General features: G+C 41.4%; 1 protein-coding gene across 3 annotated transcripts in view; it reads right to left on the bottom strand.

Moving 5' to 3' along the window:
• Positions 1 to 1,841: 1,841 nt before the first annotated feature.
• Positions 1,842 to 24,385, bottom strand: part of SLC1A2 (solute carrier family 1 (glial high affinity glutamate transporter), member 2) — a 173,239-nt gene continuing 150,695 nt past the window's right edge. For 2 of the 3 annotated variants that reach the window (XM_011965515.1, XM_011965517.1), the window contains exons 9-11: positions 23,469 to 23,603; positions 7,738 to 7,969; positions 3,306 to 3,454 (exon numbers count right to left, since the gene is read on the bottom strand). In XM_011965515.1, the coding sequence (XP_011820905.1) occupies positions 3,383 to 3,454; positions 7,738 to 7,969; positions 23,469 to 23,603 (439 nt within the window). In that variant the 3' untranslated portion in view covers positions 3,306 to 3,382. Of the gene's footprint in view, positions 3,455 to 7,737; positions 7,970 to 23,468; positions 23,604 to 24,385 lie in introns of all 3 variants that reach the window. The other variant, XM_011965516.1, reaches the window with a different exon arrangement.

The raw sequence follows: 24,385 nt of genomic DNA, 5'->3' as shown, positions 1-24,385 counted from the left end.
TTCCGCAGGCAGCAAAACCATAGGCTGTGTCTCTATACACTCAATAGGTAGTAAAAACTGAATCTGATAGCTCTGTGGTTCAGATGTCATAAGCTAGAGTCCTATGTTGAAGATCTGTGAGATCTAGATGATTGCCCTGATTTTCTGATGCTCTTTGTATGGGAAGCATGCCCTCAAAGATCTAAGGTAAAGCATTACCTTGAAAGATAAGCCATTCTTCTCACCCACTGGATTTGATTGATTGAATTTGAGTAAGTAATTAACTGATGATTCCACTTGGGTTTCTCAAAGGACAAGAATGAGAAAGAGAAGAATTAAAGTCTACTTGGTTGGTTTTCTCCTGAAATGATTCTGATTCCTAAAAAAAGTGAATGAGTCTATAACAAAATGGCATTGCCAAAGCCCTGATTTACAGACCTTACAGGATGCAGTGTGTGTATGTTTCTGGCCTGCTGTAACTGTATATAAATATAACATTTATGCATTATCAAACAGTAACAGACTATTACAAGCATTCATATACATGTTGAACCAATTAGGATAAATCTACACATATAATTGACAGGTTAAATGTATTCTATTCAGATAAAGGTTATTAGAGGTATACCTTGGATCCATTTGTTCTGTTTATGGCACATATGCTGGGCAAAGAAAATCCCAAATGGGCATGGCATGGGAGAAATAAATGAGGCTTAAAAAAAACCCAAAAAACCAACCAACCAAAAAAAACAGAGGACATAGACATATGTCTACATACATTTTGGATTTTCAGGCTAGTCCTGAGTTCAAGAAATTGTTTATTTTTAATATGACTTATTGAATTTCCAGATAAGTATGATTTTCTAAGTATATTCTCATGAGACTTCCTGCAAACAGTAAGTCTCAAACCAGAAAAACTTGCTTTGTGAAGTTGTACACCTTGTTTCTTCCAAACACATTGTCTACTGATATATTTACAGGCTAATAGGATAGCTAGGAAAAAGTTGAAGACAAAACACACCAGAAAGGTTTCAGGCAGAGTTTTGAGAGGACAATCCTGTGACCACTCCTTTGAGAAACATGCCCATATATACAAATCCCAAAGTTGGCCTTCCATAGCAAAAAACAACAAGCTCCTAAACACTTTGCCTAGAGCCTTCAACTTACCATAGAAAAGCTCTTGGGAACACCACTTAAAGAAAATCCTAAACAGTTTCACAGCTAAACCCAAGAACTGTCTCTTTAACTTACAACATTTGCTGTAAAGGATGCATTTTCTGACCAGGCGCGGTGGCTCATGCCTGTAATCCCAGCACTTTGGGAGGCCGTGGCGGGTGGATCACGAGGTCAGGAGATTGAGACCATCCTGGCTAACATGATGAAACCCATCTCTACTAAAAACACAAAAAATTAGCCAGGCGTGGTGGCATGCACCTGTAGTCCCAGCTACTTGGGAAGCTGACACAGGAGAATCGCTTGAACTAGAAAGGCAGAGGGTGCAGTGCAGTGAGCCGAGATTGTGCCACTGCACTCCAGCCTAGGCAACAGAGCGAGACTCCATCTAAAAAAAAAAAACAAAAATGAAAAGTTGCCTAATACTGTTCAGTAGTGATCCGTATCCAAAAATAACTAGGGTTTAGGAGACAAAAACAACTGGAATCTCATGTCTCTTGTATGTTTCAAAGGTATCTGATTTAGAAGAGAGAAGTCACAAGGAGTAGATAAGAAAGGCTATTTGAGGTCTATAAGCACCCTCATCTCAGAGAATTTGGGTTCTATAAACCATGACTATCTCAGCATCCCTCTGCTGGTTTCATATAATACAGCCTACTCTCACCTATAAACAAGGTTCTACATACTTCTTAGAGTCAAATGTGCTTTATTTCTCAATGATTAAAGTCCCAAGCTTACTCCCAAACCCAGCAACATTAGGAAAATACTGTGCATTATTCAATAAAAAAAGGATAGTAGAGACATTAAAAATTTTAGCTTGCATAACCAATCATTAAGAACTTGTTGGCTGCCTACTGCATGCAAGGCACTGTGCTACACCAATTATATTATTTATTCCTTAACACTTCACAGCCTTAAACAAGATTCCATCCATGAAGTTGTACAGAGCCATCCTTGGTTGCCACGTCATGGTTCAAGGCTGCCTGGACTCTGCCATAGGAATGTCACTTTTATAGGGTTTTGCACAGATGTTTGTTTTCTGTTCCTCTCTACTGAGAAGATTGAGGAGGAAGACTGGCTCTGCTTCCAATTGTGTCCTATAACTGGTTTTATGTGCTTTGATAGAAGATAACAAAATGCTTTCTACATATTAGATAAATACCAGTATTTTTTTTTCATCAAGAGATGACATTAAAAGAGGCACAGCCAACACAAGTGTCTTCCATGTGTGAGGACAGCAAAATGTCGAGGCTTTCTAGGATGAAGACATGATGACTGAAATAATTGACAGATTAAAAATGTCTTTGTCTTTAGGAACTCAAAAAATAATATTTTGGGTTAAACAAAGCAAAACATACACCAAATAATCTCACTTGATTTTACTACACCAGGTGAAGGCAAACCAAACATAAATAAATTTGAATATTTAACTCTGGTTAAATTTTATGTTGACTGTGCTCTCTTACTTTTGTCAATATGTACAGTGGTTATATATAAAATACTTTCTAATCAATTATCAAATTTAGAAAGAATTATGAAGCATAGTTTGAAATTTCAACCATTGTTCTCATAGATTACACAGGGTAAGGCAGAGACGTAATAGGTTCTTTAATCTACTGCCTTTAAGAGCATGGCTCCCTCTAAAACTCTCTTTAAAACATTTTACTTAAAGAGCATATGGAAAATAAATTGTCAGAATTCCCTAAGACAGGTATTTGCTTTTAATCAGCCCATGTGCTAACTCTACTAGACATTTTAAGGGGAGTTACTTCTAGAGGCTTTTAATAGAATCTCTTGTGCATAACAAGGCGAGACATGGAGAACACTTTAAGGAATAACACACTGTGAGTTTGCTCATTATCCCAAGTCCCTGGAGTATACCACACTGCTTTACTCATGTCCCCTGGGAAAAGAGCATCCAGGGAGAAAAGTGAAGCTGGCAAGAACATGTCTTCAATTCAAACTGATTCCTCCAGCAGCATCCATTCAAATAATAATACAAGTGAGAAAATTAGACGGTTATAAAGCATTATTTGGCAAAGACACAGCACCGTGCCTGTCATCACTGACTCACAAGAGCTCCTCTAAGCCTCGGCTAACAGATTAAGTAAACATAGAAATATATGCATTTTTTTCATTTTTTTCCTTTTTAAAGAAAGCTTGTTTAAATCATCATTTACCATAGGATACGCTGGGGAGTTTATTCAAGAATTTGCTGAGACTCATATCCTTATTTCTCACGTTTCCAAGGTTCTTCCTCAACACTGCAGTCGGCTGACTTTCCATTGGCTGCCAGAGTTACCTGAAAATAATTATCATCAACATCCAGCTTACAGGCCATGAACCAGAAAAAAGCCCTGTGGGTTATGTGGAGAAGCACCAAATCCAAGATTACATGACATGACTGAAATATTAGTTTTAAATGGAGTTCTTTCCAAATTGAATTTGAGCCTGTCTTGGGTTTCAACAGTGATCTGTGAATTTTAAAAATCCATATCTGCCTTGGGAGTATCAGTGTATTAAAGCTGCTTTGCAATTTGGGGAATAACTTCTACTATGTTTTTAGTGTTGCAGGGTGTCTAACTACCCAAAGATCCATCACACAATAACACAGTCCTTAAAATATAGTGCCCACGTGCTACTCCATACAACCACAGAGGAAGAAATCCAGAACTAGGTATCTAGTTCTACTCATGCATGTGAAAGATTCAGTTGCAATGACACCAGGTAGATGGCATACATGTCTAATTTTTATATCAGAAATCATGACGTTTCAGCTGTGCCAAATAAGCTATCCCAGCTTTAAAGATTAAAAAGAAAAGTAGGGAGAATTAAAAGTCTGAGATTGGTGACAATGTTTATCTAAATTACTTAAATGCAGACATTTAATAATCAGATATAATTACCATCTATATTATGCTATATTATTACCAGACCATCTATATTATGCTTCCCTGGCTCAAAGTGAACTGAACCTTTTTGCAGAATAGGAGGTTTTCCCCTCCACTTCTAAGTAGTTTTCCTAGCTTACCTTCTGTCTGTCCTCAACGTCATGTGCAAACTTAAACCCACGACTGATATTCCACATAATGGAGAGACTGGATTTATGAAAGCATTAGAATATGAAGACATGACAAACACAGCAATGTTTGAAAGAAATCTGACTTTCTTCTTACCCAAGTGTAAGTGAAATGCATGCATCATGACCACATACAACATGCTAGGAACAGAAAACCAAGTGCCCTTCAACGAATCAAGCAAAGGAAAATAAAAACCATTCATCCAATCCCCATTAGCCCCTCAATTTTTTTTTTCAGAAAAACAGACCATGCAATTAGCAATGACAGCTCCACATGCAGTTATTCTGATTAAACTTGAAAACTATTGTGTAACTTCAAACTACTATTACCAGGCAAGAGTTTGAATACACAGACCAATGAGACATAACAATGCTTGAAATGGTTAAAGTTTTGACCAGAGCTGCAGCAAATTTGTTTCCCTTTCAGTGAACTGTCAAGAAAGACTGCCAGGGACAGACTGTCTGCCTGGAGAAAGTTGCCTGTTCACTATGATCTTGAATGTGCCTATTTGGCTCTCGGTGATGAACCACATCAATAGTGGTACAAAATTATCAATCACAGTGTGGTGCCTTTGGAAGACCAGACAGCACTTGGGGGGAAGTGTTTTTTTTTGTTTTTGTTTTTTTTGTTTGTAAATACTGGGGCCTATGTTTCAAAGTATCTGGGACAGCAGCTTTTTTTTGGCATTTCCTTTCTTGATTGGGCTAAAGAAAGCTAGGACTCCATTCCCCAATCCTCTCTGCTCCAACCACTTGGGTAATAGAAAAGAAAAAGAGGATGGCATTGGCAGCAAGTGCTGACATCTCCCATCTCAGTTTTTAAAAAGTGGGAAATAGCGAGACAGAATTAACCATAAGGAAGCTCAAAGGAATAAATAAATGTGACCCAGATATCCTCCGAAAGGTGTAAATGTATCTCCATGGCTCTGGCTGCCTCCTTCCCACATCAGCGTCAACACAGTTAACTGATTTAGAGTGAGAAAAATCAACTTGCTTTACCTAGCAAAGGCTGAGGATAAAATAGCCTTCACTGAGCTGAACCCAACCATTTCATTAAAAATGTAAACAGCTGAAACAGTTGATAAACCAATAGAGCTATTTTCATCATCTTCAAGACCTGCTCAGCTTGACCACTGGTCACCTAAAGGCTAATTAACCAATGAGTTTGCAGATGGTTGGCTGACTGACCATTTATATAGAGATTGATCCACTATCTCTATGGAATGTCCAGCAAAAACGTTATCTGAAATACAGCAAGGACTAAAGATGCTAAAAGGATACATTCAACAAATATTTATTGAGACCCCTACAACATGCCAGACACTATTTTAGGTGCTGGGTCACAGTAGTATAACTGGGGACAAAGCCTTACTGCTAATTAGCTTACTTCCTACTGATATGGATAATTCACAACATTTCCTTATAGGGCTTGAAATAGTTTGCTTTTAAAAATGAAGCAAATTGGCCAGGCACAGTGGCTCACGCCTGTAATCTCAGCAGCTCGTGAGGCCGAGGCGGGTGGATCACCCGAGATAAGGAGTTACTGACCAGAGAAACCCTGTCTCTACTGAAAAAAAAAAAAAAAAAAAAATCCCAGCTACTCAAGAGGCGGAGGCAGAAGAATCGCTTGAACCTGGGAGGCGGAGGTTGCAGTGAGCAGAGAGCACGCCGTTGCACTCCAGCCTGGGCAACAAGAGCGAAACTCTGTCTCAGAAACAAACAAAAAGAAGCAAATTTATCCTCATGTGCTTGATGTCCTTCAAAAACAAATCCAGGAAGTCTGAAATCTAAAGATATCTCCACGTGCACATACCTTCTTTTTAAAAAAGTGTCCTACAAAATATTAAGAAGCCTCTTGAGAAACTCCAAAAGGGCCATACGCAATTAACCACTAGGATTCTTCTCAAATATAATTATGAAATTTTTAAAAAATTGTGATGTTTTGTTTTACATAACTTTTCTTCATATGGCAATAATTTGAGTTCAAGTCTTATCAACATTGTACATTCTTCTTGCTGTCCTCCAGTGCCTAATTTATGGCTTTATAGATAATAGGCATTTAGTAAATACTTGATGAATAATCAAAATATAGGATCTCACAGGAAAGAGACAGGGACACTCAACTAAACCTTACAAGGCACGCAACAAGTACTTAAATATAATAGAACATAAAGCCATTCACAAGATTATTGGCCCTTGTTGATTCAAACTAACATTTTGACGGGGAATAATCCAGCGCATTCACTCAGATGTGGGAAACACCAGCTTTCCATGAGAATGCATCATGTCCTTTAGGTACATCTGAATTTCTAATAGTTTGAATCATTTTCACTGAGTCAATTAATAAACTTGTGCAATTGCCTCTTGATGGATGGTTTCCCTCCCTAATTTGTTTCAGAGTCCTTGTTCACCCATGTATGTATCTTACATAGAGAGGACAAGCAAAAGCCTGTGCTAGTCCACGAGAATTCTGGACCTATGTTACGATCCAGTAAAGAGAATTATTTCTGTGACATCCTTAGTTGCCCAGCAAGAGCCATAGTATGTATTTGTAATGACCCAGAAGTAATAAAGGAAGAAATTAGTGATTAAATGTGACCTTGTCAACAGAAGTCAAAAAGGTACCAGAGATCTCTGGCTGGGTTCAGCTTGTCCTCAGCGGCTGTGTGGAATCATTTTAGAAACCAACCCCCAGAGTTGATTCTGCTCACCTGCCAGGGTTTCTCCAAGTTTGCTTTACTCTGGTCATGACACTCTGACTTTGACAATGTCAAATTAGTTACAATGAAGGCTAGACAGAGCCCATCAAGCTTGAAGAATTAGCACCCAACAGCTTGGAGGAGAGCCCAGAACATCCATGCTGCATGGCGCAGCCAGGCAGTGTCCGAGATGTAGTGTTTTTAAAAAGACATTTCTGGATAATTGTCCTGAAGGATACCTGTTCTCTACTTGAAATTGTTTACCCACTTTTGGAGCAAGGTACTTTCAGGTCAAAATTCACCTTTCCCACAAAAATAATTAAGAAAAAGATAGTTGTGTAAAGTTCTGTGGGCACATTTTTGACCAATATGTGATATATAGCAAGGACAATACTTGTGATAGGTACATCAGCTTGGGATTTCTCTTGATGTTTCAATTGAGGAATCAAATATTTGAAAGTCAGAAAAGCTCTAGTAACCACAAATTCTTGGGCAAAATATTCAAGATAACTGGTCAAATTAGTCAAGTGGGGTAGATGGGGGAATCCAATGGTTGTTTCATGTCACATGGACAAAGTAAGCAACTGATTGACTCTTTCTCTGTCAGACTTGTTGATTTCCTGCCACGTTAGACACAGAATTAGATGATCTGGGACTCACAGAAGCTTGGGTTACATGATTCTTTAGGAAAATAAATGTGACAATAATACATGCAGGGCTTTATGGTGTTTTTTTTTTTTTTTTTCTTAAGAAATCGAGCATGCACTACTATATACAGGTCTCGATATCCATGAATGGGAAATGTACCTTGCACTCATCTACTATGACAGAGTTGTGTGCAGCATAGACACATTGATTAGAGTTGCTTTCCCTATGGTTCTTCATGTCATCATAAATGGATTGAGTCTTGGTCATTTCAATATCTTCATGCACTCGATGCTGGGAGTCAATGGTATCCAGCTCAGACTTGGAGAGGTGATAGACTATCCCAGCCCCAAAAGAGTCACCCACAACATTGACTGAAGTTCTCATCCTGTCCCTGAGAACAAAGAACAGAAAAGGTTCAGTGAGGAAGCAGTATTATGTGGTGGTTGAGAGGTCAAGGGCTGGAGTCAGAGAGACGTAGGGTTGAGTTCTGGCTCTACCTTTTCCCTCTGCTTGATTTGGGGCAAGTTACTTAACCTTCATGAGCCTTGACTTCCTTGTTTGTCAGTTGGAGATGATGCTTATACTTCTCTCATAGACCGTGTGAAAATTCAGTGAGATATTATACGTAAAGGGCTTGGTAAAATGTCTGGCAAATGGTAAACACCAATAACCAGTAGCAAGGGAAAAGGAGGAGGAGGAGGAGGAAAGAAAGGATTAAAGAAAAATAATGTGTCTAAATCAGAATTAGTACACAGGCTCCAGACACACCTAGCTGAGTGCAGCAACCACTCCTGATTTAAACTGTTCTGTTTTTGAAGACTCTACACTATTTCTGCTTATGTTACTTATTAGTTTTACTGGAAAAACTAACCATCTGTGAACTTTCTCATAGTAGAAAAGTCATTGTTTTTGTAAGAATGGGAACTAAGCCTTCCTTTCTCCCTGCACCCACTTCCCTCACACACAGACACAGCTGTTAGATAAGAAATCCAGCCATAATTTTCTCATTGACCAATATGTGTTATAACTGACTACTCGTCCTGAAAAAAACAAAATACTTTATCTTGCTCTATTAACCTAAAAAAAAAATTAAATCTCCCAGAGTGTATCTGGAATCAGGAAATATTAAGAAAATCCTTCTCCAAATCTTGTGTTGCAAGTTTTAACTTGAAAAAAGGATGGTTGATAACTCTCTCTCTCTCAGAAATTCAGTGCCAGGAAAGCTAATTAAATTCTTAAGAGTAAGTTTTCTCCTCTCATCCATAAGTTCAAGTCAAATCAGTGTAAAGAATCCTTTTGGCCATGTTTAGCAGATATTCAAAGTCTTAAAAGGATGCTGAAAAACTACAAAAAATGTTTAAAAAAATTAAAATGAAGGAGTTTACATAAAGATGCTGCTGAGACAGTCTTAGTCCAGGCCATTGTAGCTTTCAATTCAAATAATATTAGTTCCAGGCAAAGCGGAAACTTTAACTTGTTCTTGGAACAAACTCTAAATAAATTCCAGTTGCTATTATTAAATCTATTTCTTATTAGAGAATAATAAGGAAGCTGCACTAGGAAGAGTCAGGCCTGGCTCCCTTGCAAGGCCAGTTGTTTGCAAAGTATAAGCTGGTCATCTTTCTGATTTCAACTAAGAAGAAAATGTGGCAAAAACTGTGATCAGAGCTGGAGTTTAACTCTTGTGGGCATCTCTCCATCTGAGAATGCTCTTGCGCCTCTTCTGCTTTGGAGAATCTGCCTCAGGGTGATTGGGTCTACATCTGAACGAAGACTGGGTCTTGAGGTCATCCACAAAATCGGGCACTTGGAATACGTGGCTAAGAAGTCCCAGTATGTGGGTTTTAGGAAGGAATACATGACAGTAGTTAAGAAAAAGCACGGACTTTAGAGGCAGCCTGATTTGGATTTGAATGCCAATTTGTCCCTTGCCTGTGTGACAACCCTGATCATACTTGACATTTGAGAGCCTTAGTTGCCTCATTCATAAAATGAATATAATAAAAATCTCCAATACATAAGGTTGTTGTGAAGATTAAATAAGATAACAAAGTGCTTACATGCTTCCGGACATTTAATAGGAACTCAAAAAAAATTTAATCTATGATGTATAATTCTAATATTATTATAAATTGTATCAAGTCAATTCAAATATATTTGTGGCAACTTCTAGGTAGCTCATCCAAATATGGCTAGTTAAGTTACTATCACCCCCTGAAAACATTAACCCTATTTATAGCACAATTTCTATGGCAACACTCTCAACTAACTAGCTGACCTATTTGTCCATTATATGGTTGTGGTCTACTTTGGAGCTACTCCACTATACTTTCAGTCCCTCCTGGAATGTATCCTGAGTCATATATCTGTGAAAGGAAAGTAAAAACTCCAGCCCCCAATTTACTATGTCAAATGGAAAAAAAAAAAAAAGAAAAAGCCGAAAGTTGAATCATGCAAGAAACTGCCTTTCCTTCTGTTCCTAAGCAGATAGCTAATAGTTAAATATCTCCACAGGTAGCTACTCTATGTTCACCTTATCTTATGTAAAGTGCCAATTTACTGAGCACAAGACAAATACCTAATTATCTATTCCCCTACCAGCTTCTTTTCCCTGGCAACATGTGGATTCAGTAAAGCGACCAGACTCTCCCTCTTTTCCCTCCAGACTGCATTTCCCTTTTAAATATGGAAGCTCTCAAAATCATCTTTGGAGAAAAGTACCGGCTACAGACTGTTACTGTGATTCCATGTTTTTTTCTTCTGGGCATGTCTTTAACCTTGGAAAAATAAGCTTCTAAATTGATTGAGACCTGACTCAGATACTTTTTAGTTTACATATCCAATACTTTTGACCAATTGCAAAATTTCAAAGAATGCTAAAGTCTTCCAGAGCAATACTCTGAGTACCCACTGATCTCATAGCCCAGAATAATTTGCATTATTGGCAAAGAAAGAGACCAAAGGTAATGATGGTGGTGGTGGTGATAATGATGAGGACAATTAAATTTATATCACACTTACTATGTGTAAGAATATTCTTTATAGGCTGGGCATGGTGGCTCACGCCTGTAATCGCAGCACTTTGGGAGGCCGAGGTGGGTGGATCACCTGAGATCAGGCATTTGAGATAAGCCTGGTTAACAATACAGTACTAAAAGTACAAAATTAGCCGAGCATGATGGTGTGTGCCTATAATCCCAGATACTCGGGAGGCTAAGACGGGAGAATTGCTTGAACCTGGGAGGCAGAGGTTGCAGTGAGCCGAGATGGTGCCACTGCACTCCAGCCTGTGCAAGAGTGAGACTCTGCCTCAAGAAATTAAAAAAAAAAAAAAAAAAAAAGGAATATACTTTATAGATACTACCTTATTTAACCCTCACTATAACTCTGAAGAGGGATTATTATTCATATTTACTAGATGACAGAACTAAGGCCTGGAGAGATTAGTGGCTTCCCAAAGTCTCACATCCTAGTAAAGTCATAAAGCAAGTGTGAACACAGGCAGTACTACTCCAGAATCCAGCATCTGCCACATGTTGAGAAGCACCCTGGAACCACACAGCCCTGGTTTTGAATCTAGCTCAGCCACTTACTAACTGTGCAATCTGGATGACTTACTGCTGTGATCTGAATGTTTGCATCCCCCCAAAATTCATATGATGAAACCTAATCTCCAAGGTGATTGTATTTGGAGATGGGACCATTGGGAGGTGATGAGGTCACATGGGTGAAGCCTTCATGAATGGAATTGGTGGCCTCAGAAAAGGGGCCCAACAGAGACTCGTTGGCCTTTCTACCATGTGAGGCTAGAGTGAAAAGATAGCTGTCTATGAGGAAGCAGACCCTCACCAGACAAAGAATCTGCCAGTGCCTTGATCTTGAACTTCCAAGCCTCCACAGAACTGTAAGAAATAAATTTTTGTTGTTTATAAGCCACCTGGTATATAGTATTTTGTTACGCAGTCTGAATGGACTAAGACACTTGCTCAACCATAATTTTTCTCATGTAGCCAAAATAACTATTAATACTTTATAGAATTTGAGGAAGACAAATTCAGTTCCTAGCCCATAGTTGACACTCATTATGTGCTGGGTCCTACCGTTTTTGGGGATAACTCCACTCACATACCATGTTTTGAACAAAAGCACAAAATACTATGCTAAAGGGTTAATGACTTTTCCAGTTTAACAAATCCATTTCCACTCAAGTGGTTGACATAAGTTTACAAATGACTGCTTCTTCAACCCTTGACACCAAATCCTTGCTCTCCAGAAGCAGCCACTGAAGTAGCCAAGTTTTTGGAATAGGATTTCTGAGTAAGTTTTCCCCATATTTTTTCTTTTTACCACCACATCTCTTCCATGCCATCAGATCTCCCTGCATCTGAAAAAGAACTCTGGCCAATGAAATAGCCATTAGGACAGGAATGGATGCAAGACAGAGTTGTACAGGATAAAAGCAGACTGGCTGAATGCAGTGGCTCATGCCTGTAATCCCAGCACTTTGGGAGGCAGAGGTGGGTGGATTACTTAAGGTCACGAGTGCAAGACCAGCCCAGTCTCTACTAAACCCAGTCTGTACTAAAAATACAAAAATTAGCCAGGCATGCTGGTACATGCCTATAATCCCAGCTACTTGGGAGGCTGAGGCAGGAGAATCGTTTTGGCCTGGGAGGCGGAGGCTGCAGTGAGTCAAGATTGTGCCACTGTACTCCAGCCTGGGCAACAGAGCAAGACTCTGTCTCAAAAATGAATGAATGAATGAATGAATTTTTTAAAAACAATAAAAGCAGATTGATGCTTTTATTCTTTTGATGGAAAATCAAGATGCAAAGGACCCTGGACCTTGGGTGAGAACACTAACCCAGGTCTTCTGGTTCCCACTTGAGGAAATCACTTTTCACCTGAGCATGAAATAGGGAATGAGGCTAATACCAGCCTCACAGGAGGTTGTATTAAGTGGAATAAGAAAAATACTAGACATGCTTTAAGTACTCATTGTAGGTTACAGGCATACATGAGCATGAAAATGTTCCTTTTCTTACACCTGTTAATAGCCAAGTAGAAAGAAGAAGAAAACATCAACTCTAATACTTTGAGTTCTTTGTTAGTGAATTTATTTATTCAACAGATGTTTAATAAGCTTCTTAGAGTGTGTAAGGGCACTATGCCAATTGCCCAGGCAGCAAACTTCCTAAACTCCCTTTTCCCCAAGAACCCATGTACTGTTTATTTGTCTATCTCCTCCAGTAGAGTGAGATAAATGTTCAAAAAGAAATGAGTACAGAGTGCTACAGGGTCATACAGGTAGAACGCTATCACACTTGCGTCATAATAAGAGCTTTAAGTAGAAATATCTTGAGTTGGCCCTAAGGATAAGTCCAAGAAAATGAGCTAGAGAGAGGAAAGAAATAACATGCAGGAAATCTAAGAGGTAGGAACACTTAGATGAATTCAGGATGGCTAACAAGTATAGTGAGAGACGCAGAAAATAAGAATTAACCAAATCATGTATCAGTCAAGTTCAGGGGTTAGTCTTTATCAGTCAAGTTCAGGGGTTAGTCTTTATCCCAAGTGTAATGAAGTACCATTGAAAGAAAAGATCATGTTTGTTCCATTGTGAAGAACAAACTAAAAAAAGATAAGCCTGAAAGAGTGAAATCCAGTTAGTGAGGATATGGTGGATTTGGAAAAAGATGGATTTGAGCAAGACTCAGGAGACAGAATTACAGGACTTGAAGACTGGTTATAGGGAATAAAAAAGAGTCAAAGATTCCTCTCAGGTTTCTGGTTTGGGCAACCAGTAGACAATGTAAGCACATGTAGGGAGTATGATGAGTTGGAGTGGAAAAGATTCTGGCTTTGTTTTAAACACGTTGAGGGTGAAACATATGACTCAGTTATGAGCAGATGCCCCACAGATGGCTGATAATATGGACTGACGGTCAGGAGACACATCTGAGATGCAGGTGATAATAGGATTCATCACATAGAGATGGCTGAGGATGCCAGAGAGGTGCTTAGTTAATCCTTGGAGAGAATGCAGAGTGAAAAAAGCAGACAGTCTAGGCTGGAACACTAAGGTCAACCAACATTTAATGAATGGGAAACATAAGAGCCTGCAAAAGTGAAAGGAAACTAGAAGAGTTTGGTATTTCATAAGTAAATGGAAGTATGCTTCCAAAATAAGGGTGTGGCAAACAATGCTAATTATTATCTAGGGATCAGGTGAGATGAGGGTAAGAAGGTTCTTTGGGAGGCTGAGGTGGGCGGATCATAAGGTCAGGTGTTTGAGACCAGCCTGGCTAGCATGGCGAAACCCCGTCTCTACTAAAAATGCAAAAAATTAGCCGGGCATGGTGGCGTGCACCTGTAATCCCAGATGCTCTGGAGGCTAAGGCGGGAGAATCGCTTGCGCCCAGGAGATGAAGGTTGCAGTGAGCCGCGATAGCACTACTGCACTCCAACCTGGGCAACAGAGCAAGACTCCGTCAAAAAAAATAAATAAAAATAAAGATAAAAAAGTTATTTTGGTTTTAACAACAAAGAGGTCACTATTGGCCTGGCAAGGGCAGTTTCAATACAGAGGTAGTGATAGAAGCCAGCTTACTACAGGTGAAAAATTGAATGTGAGGTGAAGAAATGGAGACATTATGTATAATCAGCTTATTCAAGATGATTGATAAGAAAGGAAGGAGAGGAAATGGCAGATGGAAATGGAAAGAAGATCAAATTTTTATTTTAAGAGGTAGAATATTTGAACATGTTTAAATCAAAAAGAGAAGACATTGGTGGAGAAGAAGTAACTGAAGACACAGAGAAGGGGGAATAATTGATGAAGTTAGGTTCCTAGAGAGATCAGAGAGGACGAAGTCCAGAGTGCAGATAAGGGCCATTTCCTTTGGTGGAGGGACTGTATTCCATCAATACAGAAGGGAAGGAGTAAAAGGCAAGGTTATGAAGATAGGTTTCTAAGTGAGAAGGCAGGGGTTCTGTTAAACAGAAAGCTGTTAATTTGGATTAAACTAGAATACAGAACCCTCTCATGCCAGGTTTCTCTGTCACAAGGCATTCCGGGAAGATTCCCAGGATGCCCAGCCAGGAGGTAGGTCATGGCTGCTCTACCTGGGTCTTCCTTTCTGAAAATGCTGCAAGGCAGAACACCCTTGAAGCTGCCAGGCGAATGTCTGACCAACTCTGGGGAAGTTTAACTGAGGCCCAAAGCAGGACATGGGAGTTTGCGGTTCATGTGTGGAAAGTTTCTCCACAGGCAAAGAGTTTCATTTTCTCTCACAATCATCCCTGACCACTCAGGAAACCCTGTCTTTCGTGTTGATCTCAGGAGCTTTAAGACTTGGTAAAAAACAACTTTTAGAGTGTGTGACGCCATCTTTGGGTCTAGAGGCTGTGTGTCAGGACTGAAAGAAGGGGATGAAGATGAAAGCTGATCTTGCATTTCATGGATTTTCTTTTTTTTTTTTTTTTTGAGATGAAGTCTCACTCTGTATCGCAGGTTGGAGTGCAGTGGCGTGATCTTGGCTCACTGCCACCATACCTCCTGCATCCTGATTCAAGTAATTCTCCCACCTTAGCCTCTCGAGTAGCTGGGATTATAGGCATGCGCCACTATGCCCAGCTAATTTTTGTATTTTTAGTGGAGACAGGGTTTCACCATGTTGGCCAGGCTGGTCTTGAACTCCTGACCACGTGATCCACCCATCTCAGCCTCTCAAAGTGCTGGGATTACAGACGTGAGCCACTGCGCCTGGCCCATTTCGTGGGTTTTCTACAGATGACACAGCTATGCTTTAGAGGTCACCAGGAACCAAAAATGAGAGAGGGGCTTGACTGAGTTATTTCACACTGAGTCACTGGGTCTGGTTCACTAGAAGAAAAACAAGTACCAAGGTACTCTGTCTCATCTTCATCTCTCAGTTTAAATCCTCTAGCAGGGAAATGTGAAATTGTCTGGAACTCCTGGTTCACAGAGAAGAACAGGGCCGAGGGAGCTGGGTCACCCACAATTCATCTGGTGTCTTGCATTCGATTGAACCATATGAAATTGCCATTTATTTCAATATAGAAAGGTCAAATATTGGCAATTTCATATGGTTCAACTTAATATTGATAGAAACAAAACATAGTGCCTGCCTCTCAGGATGCATGGTGTCAAGGGACTGTCTTTAGGGGCAGGGTGTGGCAGAGGGGTCACTTGAGGCCCCAAACCTGAGGAAGGCTGGCACAGCTCTGGGCATTGAAGGGCTAAAGTCACATGGGGTTAGGGAAGAAAAGGAGATCCATGCAAGCATTGGCTAAGAGCGTGAAGTCCGGATTCCAGCCTAGATAACAATCCCAGCTCCAACAGAAAAGATTTCTTAGCCTGTCCTGCTCAGTTTTCTCATTCATAACATATGGAGAGTGATACTCACCTGCAATCATGTTGAGAAGATAATAACTGCTAACATGTATTGAGTGCTTGTCAACCAAGAGGTCCTCCACCAAGGCTCTTTTATATAAAAGGCTTATAGGACCCAGAAGAAGCTTCTCCTTATATTACCATTTTTAGTCCAAGTGAAAACAGGATCAGAGCATTCTCTCTTTTATTCCTCCACTACATCTTATCCATTTCTTTTTGCACCTAGCATGCTCCATTGGGATTTCTTGACACATTACTAGACTATAAGCTCCTGAGGACTGAGACTATGTTTCATTTACTTATGGCATGGGCTGGGCAGGGGAGAATGGGGAGGCTGGTATGCGGAAGGGGCAGGACCAGGATGGACTGTGAGTTTAAGACTTGAAAACAGATTAGCTCTAGAGACACAATTGGTTTTTGTTTAGTAAAATATCTAATTGGATATTTTGGTGGTAAAAAGTCAGAGTGCAGGCCATGATCTAGAAGGATGAGGAAAGAGGCACAGAGAGCTCAGATTACTTTACAGATGAAAAGGAGAGAGGTGTCCAGAGAGCCGGGGAAAGATTCAAAGATGGAGAACAAGGAGGCCCAGGGGGAAATTCCCAGGAGTGGGGCATACTAAAAGATTATTTAAAAAGGAGATGCCTAACATTACATTTTTATTTTATTTCTGTCCTACCTGAAATTATTAACAGTGAAATAACACTTGAGATTCAACAGTAGGCGAAGGGGAGATGACTTCTTTTTCATTTTATTACTCTTTTAAACTTTGTCCTTCCCTTTTTTATGAACACGCATTTATTTTGTGATATATTAAAAATGATTTTGCTGCACAGAACTATAGCCCTGCCCCGTCCCGCCTTGATCTGCAATTACGCTGCCTCAAGTCAGAGACACTTTGGCGAGAGAGGAAAGGACTTAGTGGAAAAGGGGCCACATTCCTTGGTGACGTTGATGTAGACTGGAGATAAGGTGTAAAAAAGAGAATTCAGTGGAAGTGGGAAATCAAAGCAAAAGACTAAGACAGACATAAGCCCCTAAAATCTTCAAAGAAAAGATTAATGTAGGAATTAGTTTTGTTTTCCACCAGCCATGAGTGGAGGGTAAGTCAGTCAGTTAAGTGTGTGTGCGTGTGTGTGTGTGTGTGTGTGTGTGGGCGCATACATGTGTGTGTCTTAAATTTTTAAAACAGCAGAACTCAGATGAGCACGCTGGAACACCCAAGGCTATCTAGATCATCTGGGTTTGAACCCCAATTCAGCCAGTGAATATCCACTAAATTGGGATAAGTTACTTCTCTCTGAACCTGTTTTCTCAACCGTAAGACAGTGATAATACTATTAGCTGCTTTATAATCTGCTGTGACTTTTAAACGAGCCCATGTAAAGTGCTTAGAACAATGTCTAACACTTAAGGGACACTCACTAAGTATTAGCTATTTGCATCCTGCATCCTTTCAATCTATTTTTCTGAATGGATGCATGAACTGTCAACTGTTACTCAAAAAAAAAGTAGAGGTGCTCATATACCCACAATCAGAAACTCCTGTTTTCCTTCCCTGTCTCTAGTTCATTGCTTCTGCAAGGGAGAGTCCCTGGAGATTGCACCAACGGAATCACCTGGGAACTTGTTAGAAATGCCAGTTCTCCAGCCCCGCCTCAGATAAATCTCTGGGAGATTTTGGTGCATGCTCAAGTTTGAGAACGAATGCTCTATTCTCTCCAGAGAGGAATGCCAATGGGAGGAGCTTCAGAGCACTCCTGGAGGGTGGAGGCTCTTTGAGGTCTTCCTTCTAAGTGCCATCTCAACTATATTCCCCCATTAGCACATGTGAGCCCAGAAAAGATCTCACCAGCAGAGTCTTACGTGAGAATTGGGCCACAGGTCCACTTGGATTTCACTTTATTTTGATTTTCCTTTTCCTACCTGTAGCCAGACCCAGTTATTTATTACCTCTTCCTGGTATTGGCTCCCATTTATCACTCCATCCTGTCTCTGTCAGAGACATTGGGGTGTCAGCAAGGTCGCTTATAAATATCTGCCAAGGGCTCCTGACACAAAGAGCTTCTTGGACCCAGGGAAAGCTTCTAGTTTTAAACAGTCCCACCCATCCAGTGCTCTGGGACTCGGCATTTTTCAGGACTCCAGAATCTTGGTTTTCACCATGACATTTACAGAGCAGCTAAGCCTGCCTGTTGAAAACCATCCAGGGCTTAAAGGGCAGTAGCGAGGCTGGCTGGTCTCCAGCAGTTGGCAAACACTGTGACACATTAAATGTCACTGTAGGCTTTGTTTGGTTTTAAATGGAAAAATTGCTAGAGTTATGAAAGCTTACAAACCTTGGCTAAAGAGAAAAAAAATTCCCCCTTTTCTTCTTGTCTGCTCTTCCTCCACAGGCTACTTATCTAGGGAATGGCCAGTTGCACCCCATCTCATCTTAGCCCCCACCACCACTTACACACTAATGAGCACCCAACAGTCACAGAGCCCATAACCAAGAGCTAGTTTCCGGAACTCCTCTTGCTGGTGAGAAAGAATGTGCCACCATTACTAATTCAAAGCAGATCCGACCTAGCTACAAACAGCTACACACATTTTCCCAGGATCCTCTACCCTTCCTTTTTCTTTTCCTCTTAAAAGGAATGCTCATGTTTATTTGTATACAAACATTCATCCCCAGCAGAATTCTACTCTAGGTCTTAAAACTAGAAGGGCACTCAAAGGCATTGAACCTAGACTCTTGCTTCCAGCCTGATAGGTTATTGCTCCATTTTACACATAATGTAGCTGAGGCTCAGAAAGTCACTTGCCCAAGGTCCTGTGGATAGCAAGTGCAGAGCTCTCAGACCCAGGGCTCCTGCCTCTTAGACTCTCTTTCCCTTCATCACACTCCTCCCTCCATTTGAGATCAGAGCCCTAGAACTAGATAACAGCTCTTCATTTGCCCCTTTCTTCCCACCTCCAGCCAAGGATAGGGTTTTCTCTTACTTGATTTCATCAATATAGTTAATCCAAATGTATCATCCTTTTTTTTTTTTTTTTTTTTTTAAATTCAGCCAACTCCCTCCTGCTGACACACTTCAGCCCTGGAGTTAGGACGCTCTGCTTTCCTTTGCAAGTGTAAGCATGTGAGCACCTGCGTGGGGCGATCTGGGAGGACCTGGCCCTCCTATTTCATTTGCTAACATTTAGGTCAGAAGTAGGCAGGGTTTTGAATGTTTCATGAAGTGACTCACATCCAACAGGCTTGAGAACAAATGACTGCCAAGAAGGAACAGGGCCCACAATGGCAGACCCACTGGGGGTGGAGGACTTGAATTCTAAGAGTGGCTAAGACCTTGATTGTACCCCATTTGTCCTCATTGAGTCTATTTGTTATTTTCATGCTGTGAGAAGAAAAAAATAGGTCAAAAATATTTCTCTGGTTAGCATGCAGATTCAGGTGTGTCTTAGTCTGTGCTGCTATAACAAAATACTGGAGATTGGGTAATTTATGAAGAACAGAAATTTATTTCCTCAGAGTTCTGGAGGTTGGTTCCCAACCTCCAAGATCAAGACACTGGCATCTGTCAAGGGCCTTCTTTCTGCATGATGACATAGCAGAAGGCAGAAAGGCAAAGAGAGGGCAAGAAGGGGCTGAACTTGCCCTTTTATAATGCACCAACCCCACTCATGGGTGAAGCCTTCATGACGTAATCACCTTTTAAAGGTCCTACCTCTTAATATTACTACAATGGCAATTAAATGTCAACATGAGTTTTGGACTGGACAAATATTCAAACTATAGCCCAATAAGAGGCCCTAATAAGTGTGTCTTCTCCAACTTTCCCAACTCTGGGCCTCTCTGCTCCTCCTCCCCATTGCTAGAACTGCTTAGTACAAATTAGGAGGCTGTGTAGAGTTGGGTGAAGTGCCCTGACCTGGCTATACAAGCTCTGCTGTGCATCAGGTAAAACACTCAACTCTTCTGATTCCCAGTTTTCTCATCTGGAAATACATCATAGGGCACCTTAATGATTAAACGGAGACAGATGTAAAGATATTGCAGTACCCACCAAATATCAGCCCCTTTTCCTCATTCCTGATCCTATTAGTGCATTTTTTCCACTCAAAGGCATTTGTATTATAATGGGGGGCAGCCTCTACAATAATATTTTTTAAAAAGATGAATCTCTAATGGTGGTTTAAAGCCTTGGAAATAAGCCCAAGAAAAAAGCGAGGTGATATTGTTGCAGCAGGCAAGGGACCCTCAATGACAACACGCATTGAAAAGACTTGACAGGCAAAGAGTCAAGGGTTTAAGTCAGCAACAAGTCACAGGGAAAGCCAGCAGAACTTAAATGGCTTCCTTCATCTTTCTTCTCATGTGGAAGGACCCTAATTATCACACAGCAACTATGTGGTTAAGAGTAGCACATATTTATTGAGCTCCTACTATGTGCTCTGTCTCTAGACCACTGCCAATGTCTTCATTTCCCCTTGGTCCCCCTTCCATCCAACAGCCTACCCCATTCCTTTGTATCCTTCATCCCCTTCTCTCACAATCCTTCCCACCCATACACCACCATTGACTCTCAGCTGCCTTGTCTGAACAGATGTCATGAGAAAGGCTGTCCCTTGGGGCCAACATAGGACACAGAGAACAACCAAGCTGGCAGGTAAGGATGCCACTACCACCACCTGAGAGACTGGCAGAGACAGAGATAAGGCTATTCTGTTTGCTCTTCACCTTCTGCTAAAGGTATTTCCTGAGCGTTTTCTGATGATGAAGGAGCCAGTCAAGAAGATCCATGGCCTTCCTTGCAGCCCTCCTAAGTTGAACTGATTCTGTTCAGGGAGCCACTTCTTACTTCTGCTTTTGTTTTGTTTTGTTTTGTTTTGTTTTGTTTTTTTCAGATGCAATTTCACTCTTGTTGCCCAGGCTGGAGTGCAATGGCACTATCTCAGCTCACTGCAACCTCCGCCTCCCAGGTTCAAGCAATTCTCCAGCTTTAGCCTCCCGAGCAGTTGGGATTACAGGCATATGCCACCACACCCGGCTAATTATTTTGCATTTTTGGTAGAGACAGGGTTTCTCCATGTTGATCAGGCTGGCCTTGAACTCCCGAACTCAGGTGATCTGCCCGCCTAGGCTTCCCAAAGTGCTGGGCATTTCTTACTTCTAACCTAAGTCCTGTTGTCTGCACCAACAGCAGGCACATCTTATGGAGAGGTTGGGCTTCTTTTTAGCCTTCCCAGATGTCCTTCCTCCCTTCAGCCACTTGCATTTTCCTCTCTTTGGAAGGGTGAGGGTAGGAAGGAGGAACAAACTCAAGTCCACAAAATGTGGTTTCTGAGGCCAGGCACAATGGCTCATGCCTGTAATCCCAGCATTGTGGGAGGCCAAGGTGGGCCGATCACTTGAGGTCAGGAGTTTGAGTCCAGCCTGGCCAACATAGTAAAACCCTGTCTCTACAAAATACAAAAATCAGCCAGGTGTGGTGGCACATGCCTGTGGTCCCAGCTACTTAGGAGGCTAAGGCAGGAGAATTGCTTGAACTCAGGAGGCAGAGGTTGCAGTGAGCCGAGATCGTACCACTGCACTCCATCCTGGGCAACAGAGCAAGACTCCATCTGAAAAAAAAAAAAAAAAAAAAAAAAAAGTGGTTTCCGGCTCTTAAAATCAATGCCAATAAATGTCAGAAAATTTGCTACTGGCAAGTGAGGCAGTTTGAAAAATAAGTGTGGGCACTTTGGCCTTGGGCCTCTGGGCCAGCACTTGTCACTCTGTGCCTCTGACATTGAAGACTGGCATTGCCGGAGGCCCTATCATATAACTCCAATGCTGGACAGGAGGCATCAGTGTATATCTCATAGAACGTCAAAGCCCAAGTGGGCACTTAGAGGGGATCCATTGCAACCCCCTTATCAAGGACCATCTGTTTAGACTTTCCCACCTTTGTGAATGGGCAGTGAGTTTTGTAAAGGAGGAAAATGTCCTTCACTGAGAAAGGTAGCTGAACTACTGTACTTGGTCAAGTTCAAGTTTCTCTGCACGACCTTTGAGGATGTCCATCTTGCTCACCTTTCACCACCCGCTGCCTCCAAGAGTACCAGACCACTCGTACATCCTCACAGTGCTATAACCTCAGTGCCTTTGTGCAGGCTGGCATTGACTGGAATGTCCTGTTGCCCCTCTCCCTAAATTCACCTGAGAAACTTTTACCTATTGGTTATGATTCAGCTCAGCTACCACTGCCTTTAGAAGCTTGAATGTGACCATAAACAAGAATTTGTCAGGCTCCAGAGACAGGCTGACTGAGGGTCGAATATCTGTCCATTCCCAAGTCCCTTTACCTCTACAAACCTTAGTGTCCTCATCTATAAAGTGGGAATAATAACATGGAACTTTCAAGGCTGTTAAAGAGGGAGATAAAAGTGATCAGTCTAGTAGCTGTTCACCTAGTGAACACTCAAATTCAGTAACCATTTTCATGTTTCTTGATATTCTCCACTCTGTCCTTCCATTCTTGACTGGGATGAAGGCTTCTCTCTATCACTGTGCTTTTATATGTGTGCTATGTTCTAATCACTTTATTGAAGTGTAATTTACATACAACAAAATGTACCCATTTTAAGTGCATGGTTTGAAGAGTTTTGACAAATTTAGACACCTGTGCATATCTGCGCATACGGAACATTTCTGTCACTCCCAAAGGTTTCCTTGTGTTCCTTCCCAGTTGATCTCTATTCCCCTATACCTGGCCCTAAGAAACCACTGATCTCTTTGTTCTTTCTTTTTTTGTTTAGGCAGAGTCTCACTCTGTCCCCTAGGCTACAGGGCAGTGGCACAGTCTCAGCTCACTGCAACCTCCGCCTCCCAGGTTCAAGCAATTCTCCTACCTCAGCCTCTCCAGGAGTTGGGATTATAGGCACATGTCACTATGCCCAGCTAATTTTTTTGTATTTTTAGTAGAGATGGGGTTTCACCATGTTGGCCAGGCTGGTCTTGAATTCCTGACGTCAGATGATCCACCTCCCTTGACCTCCAAAATTGCTGGGATTACAGGCGTGAGCCACTGCACTCAGCCCCAACTGATCTCTTTCTATTGATATGTGTTACATTGTCTTTTCTTAGAGCTTCATATAAATGGAATCACACAGTACATACTCGTTTGTGTCTGGCTCTGTTCATTCAATATAATGTTCTGAGAGTCTTTGAATGCATCAGTAGCTGGTTCCTTATTACTGTACTTTTAACCTTGTGTCATAATCTATCTGATTCCTCCACTAGACTGTGAGGCCTTCAAATATTTAATCTTTTTCTTCTTTCGTTCTCAAACAGGTACTCAGTAAATGTGAGCGGGAAGGAGGAAGGAAGAGTGAGGGAGTTGCCATGGGGATTAGCTAAGATCTTGGTTGCAGCCTTGCTACCTGTCCATCCCTGGGAGGCAGTACTCACAGTCCCAGCAGAACCCCATCCACAGGCACTTACAGCAGCCAGTCCACAGCCACCAGCAGGCTGATGTCCTCTGTTGGCAAGCCCACAGCCGTCAGAATGAGGAGCATGGTGACCAGTCCGGCACTGGGGATACTGGCCGCGCCGACGCTTGCCAGGGTGGCTGTGAGGCTATAAGAACAGAGAAGTCCAGGTCATGGAAACGGAAAGAATCTTAGCAAAACCAACCCTGGCAATTTTAAGCTCTAATTTTCCTGCAGCCATAAAATCCCCACCCTCCCAACCCCCACCCCATACTCTCCACCAAGGAATAGAGAAATCTAAAGTACTAAGACCCAGGAATTAAGGATTAAGGCCTATTTGGGTTCTGCTCAACTATGATGTAAGCTTATAAATTCATGGATTGGAGCCTTATTCCCATCATGCTATCCAATTAGTCTAATATATCACAGGGCTCAAATAAGGTAAGCGTGGCTCTAAAAGCAGGCAAGGAAATACTAAAGATAAAAACAAATTGCCCTTAATCCTCCCATGGGAACACAACTGCATTCATTTTTGCTTACGCTTTTATGTCTCTGTGAGCACCAGAGGCTTTTGGACTACGTGGCAAGGGTCTGAGAAGGCCATTGCCAAGGTTAACAGGAGAACTCAGAATAGCAAATATCCAGACGCAACTGAGTTGGACATCAGGGGAACAAATCAACGATTCCAAATGACACTAAGCATCAGGCGCCTGGATGCCTCACTGTGGGCTGGAAAATACATTATTCAGAAGGAGGATGCCAAGAAATGATAATGAAAGAAAGGGAGGCTTTCTTTCTGAAGCATCTCATCAGTGCTTTCCGAACAATGCCAGGGCCACACCCAGCACCATTTTGAAGTTTGTCTCTGGGAGAGGGTTAATCTGGAGTTCCAGTGCCCTGTCCTGACACCAGGGAGTCTCTGAGGTCTGG

This window comes from Mandrillus leucophaeus, unplaced genomic scaffold (genome assembly GCF_000951045.1).
Source record: "Mandrillus leucophaeus isolate KB7577 unplaced genomic scaffold, Mleu.le_1.0 Scaffold73, whole genome shotgun sequence".
Lineage (NCBI taxonomy): Eukaryota > Metazoa > Chordata > Mammalia > Primates > Cercopithecidae > Mandrillus > Mandrillus leucophaeus.
Note: the sequence above shows the minus strand (reverse complement) of the source record. Positions and strands in the feature narration are given on the sequence as shown.